At 34.8% G+C, this 6,305-nt stretch overlaps 1 protein-coding gene across 1 annotated transcript; it reads right to left on the bottom strand.

Moving 5' to 3' along the window:
* Positions 1-3,128: 3,128 nt before the first annotated feature.
* On the bottom strand, positions 3,129-6,156 carry LOC127743952 (zinc finger BED domain-containing protein RICESLEEPER 2; the record flags this gene model as incomplete). Its single annotated transcript, XM_052256206.1, is given in 2 exon segments — positions 3,129-4,827; positions 6,036-6,156. A coding segment is annotated over 1 exon segment (1,690 nt), but the record flags the coding sequence as incomplete, so codon positions are not given.
* Positions 6,157-6,305: the final 149 nt, after the last annotated feature.

Here is a 6,305-nt window from a genome sequence, read left to right as displayed (position 1 = left end):
TAACATTTGAAGTGTATTACATTATTGTGGAAATACTCAACACGCTCTCTACGTGTTTCAACACGTCCCCTACGTGTTGGTTGGAATGTTACCACGTGTCCAACACACCCCCCACTTGTTACAATACCCCCCACGTGTTGACTTCTCACCTACAAAATTCACCAATCTATAATTACACCCAATAATCCCATTTCTAACAAAAACATCAATATTTTTTTCATATAAAAAAAATTAGTCCAAAAATTAACGTGATTTAACTTAAAAGCCTACTATGAGTGTTCATGGGTCGGGTAAAACCGGGTTTGATGTGACCCAAACCTAACCCGAAAGATATACCGGACCTATTCGTTAGATCCGAACCCGGCTCTAGACCCGATGAAACCTACACACTTTCGGGCCACGATTATACCGGGTAAAAATCGGACCGTTAACATTACCTTCTTGTAAGCTAGCATGTGAAAATATCCAAATTTCCGAGACTCCAACCATTATTTGACATGGTAAAATTTACTTAGAAAAATATAACAAGAACCAATCATTCCCTAAAATTAAAGCATAACCACAATTAATACTAATATTGTCTAATAACACCAAATATTTAAATCAATACAAATAACACAATATTATGCATTTTAAACATAAAACATTAACTTATAGTCTTATAATGACTAATAACACAAAATATTAAAGTTTACAATACTTAAATTCTACATAAGAATAGCTATTATCCATCACTAATAACACAAAATATTAATTGTGTATAATGACCGGGCTACCGGGCCGAGCTCGGGTGACCCGAACAATGACATGGACCCGGCTCAAAATAATGACTGGATATATTTTTAAGACATTTATCTGACTCTAAACCCGATAAAATTATACCAAATTAGCCCCTAAAAAATTCGAGGCCAGAGCGAATCTTTGGACCGAATCGGACCATAAACACCCCTAATGCCTGCAAACAAAAGATCTCAAACAAATATTTTATCAAACAAATATTTTATTATGAAATATGTTAAAAATATAAATAGGTGACAAGTGACAACCCCATCTAAACCAAAATCTCTATTGAGATATTAAAGAACTGACCAAACACTCAAACAAACCCAAATTCCAAAATTTAACTTTTTACATTCACATCTAAATCCATCATGCATATTCAAATTTCTTAATCATTTGTTCAAACTTTGAACAAATTTGATCAATCTTTCTTCAAAATTATACTAGTGTAAACAACCACAATTTGGCCATCATGCATCAAGAATTGATTTTGATTATCCTCACAATCTCCACCTCAAAATTAATTTGTTAATAGCTTCAAATTTGACTTCACAAAACTCTATTAGAAACAAAAACTTCATATAAAATTAACCATATTGGCTAATACTTAAAATCATCTCTAAAAATGTCATCATCCTGAATCCTTCAAATATCTTCAAAACAAATTTGTCCCAAAACTCAACATTGAACTCGGATGCCACTTGTTAAAAAGTTAAGCATAGTAGTGAGAGAGCGGAGGCAAAATAAACAAAATTTGACACGAGGAATTAGCATGGTCGGATTAAAGCCTCCGTCCACGCACAAAGACGACCAACAAATATTTTACTATGAAATATGTCAAAAATACAAATAGGTAATAACTCCATCTAAAGCAAAACCTCTACCGAGATACAAAAGAGATGACCGAACAGGCAAACACTCAAACAAACCTAAATTTCAAATTTCAACTTCTTGCATTCACATCCAAAACCACCATGCATGTTCAAACTTCTTAACCATTTACTCAAACTTTGAACAAATTTGATCAATCTTTCTTCAAAATTATACTAGTGTAAGTAGCACCAATTTGATTACTATACATGAAGAATTGATTTGATTTTCCTCGCACAAAAGGAGTGTACCGTTTTTAATTATGATCGCTATTTCCAAGCAAGGGAGAACCTCATGCAGTTGTGCCTATTTGATTCCTATATTCGAATTCCCCAATCTATAAGTGACTATGTTAATTGCTATAACCTTTTAGAAATGAGATCTTGTAAATATGATACAAGTCCTAAATTTATTTTGAGAGTACAAGACTTTTTCCTTTTTTCACTTTAATTGTTAGCATATACAATTCTAAGTATAATTCAACCATTTAATTAAAAGAAAGGAAAAGATAGAATAGTTGCCTGTGCCATATCAGAACATTTAGAATAGAATACACTACAATTTATAATCACAAAAAAATTTAACAGACAATTATGATCAGAAAACAAATAAACTGCCCATAAAAGATTGGGTTAGTTGGATAAACCTATCTATTTTGGATAGCTCGTCAGATAATTTTGTCGGATCCTAAATTCAACCCTCATTTCCAAACAAAAAAACAAATTCAACAAAAGGCAGTCCAATACTCCAATGCTTGTGGCTGAGGCATGTGGTTCAGTGGCAAAAGTATTTGCCTCAATCCAAAACCACACAAGTTCGAATCCTAGCAGTGGCTAGGTTAGTGTGTGAGTGGGTGTGTGAGTGTGTAACCTAGGATTGAGGTTGTCTAATCCATCGACCAAAGAAAAAAAAAATACTCCAATGCAAAAAACTCCCACCTCAATCCATCTGGAAAGGGTAGACATACATAGCCCTATCTTAGCAAGCAAATAGGTTAAGTTTCTTCTAAAAGGGACACGAGGTTTCAATAAACCAGAGGCACAGATTGCTAAAATAGTAAACAAAAATAATGTAAGCTAAATCATAAAAATCAACTTGCTTAAGTTGAATACGGCTGCGGACTAAACAAAAACCTGATATAGGATGAGGAGAATCAAAATGGGGAGTTAGAAGATCTAACTTACAATGGGGATACTTAAAGTGGGGATTTGGCATGTACATTTTTGAATGCAGGGAAAAGCAATTCTAATTTTCCAGTTCACTTTGTATCCAATCTTGTGAACAAACCAAAGCCTGGACTGTAGCAGGATTAAGCGAGCTCCAATCACGATCAAGGACTCTTCCGCTGTTGTTATATGCCAATTCTGGCACAACCTTCGACATTGGAATTCCCAGTATGTTTCGCGCCAACATGGATAAGACTGGATACCGGGGAGTGTGAACTTTCCACCAATTTAATATGTTGAATTCAACATTACCATGGAGAAATTTGTCGAACCCCATCAGTCTATCCCGGGAGTCCTTAGTGGAACTTGGTAAGCAAAGTGTCCCACTGCCAACCTGCCAGGCCAAACCTTGATCATGAGAAGCTAATGGGGAGCCTATTGAATGTTCATCGTATAGAGCCTTCACACCCTCAAAGACCTCTTCGATGCGACCGGGAGACATGCTACCATAGATTTGTGGGTAGTAATAATCTAACAACTTCATCTTAAATCTAGGGTCTAACATGGCTGCTACTGCCAACCCTAAGCTACATTTCTCCCAATATTCATCAAACTTACTTCTCAGTCTCAATGCCAAAGAACTGATATATTCATCCGAGTTCTTGCACCATTCATTCAAATTCAACTTAACATCACAGAGTTCAGGAAAATATATGTTCGCTGTTGGAAACTTGCTCCTAGTGAAAATTTCAATGACATCAACAAAAAGCTTCAAGTAGCTATTAACTGTGCTGATCCTCTCCCACTCTACATCAGATAAACAGATTCTGTAGGATGTGTCATTTTCTTGCAGAAGAATGAAAACATCCTTGAATTCTAAGGCAGCTTCAAGCATTGAATAAGTCGTATTCCATTGCAAGGGATTATCTAGAAACAAGCACTTTTGACTCAGGATCCCAACTTCTTTAGCCATGTCATTAAACTTTGCCTGCACAGTTTGTGAACTTTTAGTATAGCGAACAATTTCTCGAATCTTTTCCGCTATTTCACTCACAGCTCCCAAAGCATGTTGAGCCATGATATTAAGAACATTTATAACACAGCGTATATCAAATAGTTGCCCATTACAGTAAAGAAACCTGTTTTGTGAAAGCCTCTCACTGATTCTAATCGCAATGTTATCAGAAGTAGAACAACTATCCAGTATCAAGGAGAACAACTTGCGGTCAATATCCCAATCCATCAGACAAGTCATGACAGCTTCTGAAAGCATGTCTTCAGTGTGAAAACGATCAACCCTTATAAAATTTAATATCTTCTTTCTTAACTGCCATGATTCATCAATGTAATTCGCTGTCAAACACAAATACTCAGCATTCCCGCCAGCAGTCCACTCATCGACGCTAAGGCTGATTTTCCCAGGTAGTTTGTCTAACATCTCATTCATCTTTTTTCTCTCTTTCTCATATATCTCAATACAATCAGCCTCAACCCTATTCAATGTCACAAGCTCAAACAACGGCTGTAGATTCTTTACAAAAACTCGGAAACCAACATGCTCCACCATATCCAATGGATACCCATGTAGGATGATCATGCGAGCAAGATCAAATCTACTCCGTCTTTGATCAAAGGTACTAGTTCCAGCATTGACAGATTCATCTTTCAACTGTGTCTGCTCAAATTTAATATTCACAAGGCTAAGGGTTTCATCTCTGCTCTGATCTTGACCCAAATTGAAATTTGCAATTGCAAGAGTCCCTTCCTTTCTCTTCTCTCTTGAAGTAATGAATTGTGCTACGCCATGATTAGATCTTCTCTGACACCTGATCAAATGGTTCCTTAGATGTGATGTCCCACTGGAACTTGACCCGCTCAATTTCTTTTTACAATGCCTACAGATAGCCACACAGGTATCTCCTTTTTTTATCCTATCAAAATCATTCCATACAACAGATTTCAGCCTACTAGATTTGACAATGACAGCATCTGACATATCCATCGCATGAACCTGGCAAAAAGGCAGCGCATTAAATTCAAGTCAAACATTTTCCATTTCGGAGTGTAAAATATAATGAACAGGATAGCGTATTGGCACAATCCAGTCTGTGTAAACGCACGTGTGCTCAAACTGACAAAACCGCAATGAATATGATAGCTTATTAGCATATACGAATTATTATTTATGTTAAAATAAATAAATCAATATATTATTTTAACTCTACTATAAAGTATATATAATTTGAAATTGAATAAAACACGAAAATAAGATAATGCACATTCTACATTTCCAAAAGGAAATAGTGATGAAATGGATATGTTCATGTATCTTTGACTTCTACGTTATTATAAAGAGATAATCAAATATGGAAAGGAATGAATACAAAAAGTAATTCATTCATCAGCTTCTACAAAAGATTGATAATAATACTGAAACTCAAGAATAGGATATTCGAATTTGCATTTCCCATAAGTAAATGTAACTTAAACTCAAAAGCAAGCTTTAAGAGAACCTCTCTCCACTCAAAGTTAAATACAGGGATATTAAATTTTAATTTAGTTCCAAACTGATAGGAGCCAGTTGAAAAACAAGATTTATATGAGGAAAAATAAACAATTAATTACTTGTCTTCGCAGTTCGTAACACTATCCAATTGTCGCACAAAAGGAATAACTTACTATACTATTCAATAAGCCTAGGTAGTTGTTAATGTAACAACTCTTTCTTTCCAATGGTTAATACTGGCCAAGGAGGAACCCATTGGAATAATACCGCAACACTCTGTATTTTCTCGCCCTAATTTCAGTCCACTAGCTCAATGATATCATAAACTCTTATTCAGTGATTATATATTAAAATTTAAAGTTTCCTCAAAAACTAAGAAATGTCATAAATTTTCCAAACTCTCTATATGTATATACGATAAACTTTTTCTCTTTAATATTCTCAGCTCCAAAGAATATTTAAAAGAAATACAAAATTGAAAATTAAAGGCAGCTAAACCTAAAACAACACTGCAGTTTTCAAAATAAACATAACTGATAATACAAAAGCACACCAAAAAAAAAAAAATCTAAAGTTTCGCAGGCGTTCAGTGACATGCAGTTCTCTTATACATGCTTCGAAAATCAAACATCGATCAAAATTTTTTTTCTTCTACAATCAAACAATGCTACAATTTTCAATAACAGATAAGAATCTTGTGAGGCATGTCGTACCTTGTGGCGGGAAAATCGATGACCCTGTGATTGAAATTTTGTTGTGCCCTCCGAAAACCCTAATGCAAAATGAGGAAAGCAGAAAAATAAAAGAAGATAACAGCAGCTCCGCTTCTCGGTTTTAGTTAAGAGTTGAAACGCAGCGTTTCAGTGTGTAATGTACCAATTTATATCTTTAATTCTCAAAAATTAAAATAGTAAATAAATAAATCCTTTTCTTTTGTTCTTTGGGCTTCAGCACCTTCATTTACCCCAAAAAAAAATAAAAAT

The sequence above is a fragment of the Arachis duranensis genome, unplaced genomic scaffold, assembly GCF_000817695.3.
Source record: "Arachis duranensis cultivar V14167 unplaced genomic scaffold, aradu.V14167.gnm2.J7QH unplaced_Scaffold_165934, whole genome shotgun sequence".
NCBI classification, from domain to species: Eukaryota; Viridiplantae; Streptophyta; class Magnoliopsida; order Fabales; family Fabaceae; genus Arachis; species Arachis duranensis.
The sequence above is the reverse complement of the archived record's forward strand: the minus strand, read 5'-3'. Positions and strand labels throughout refer to the sequence as shown.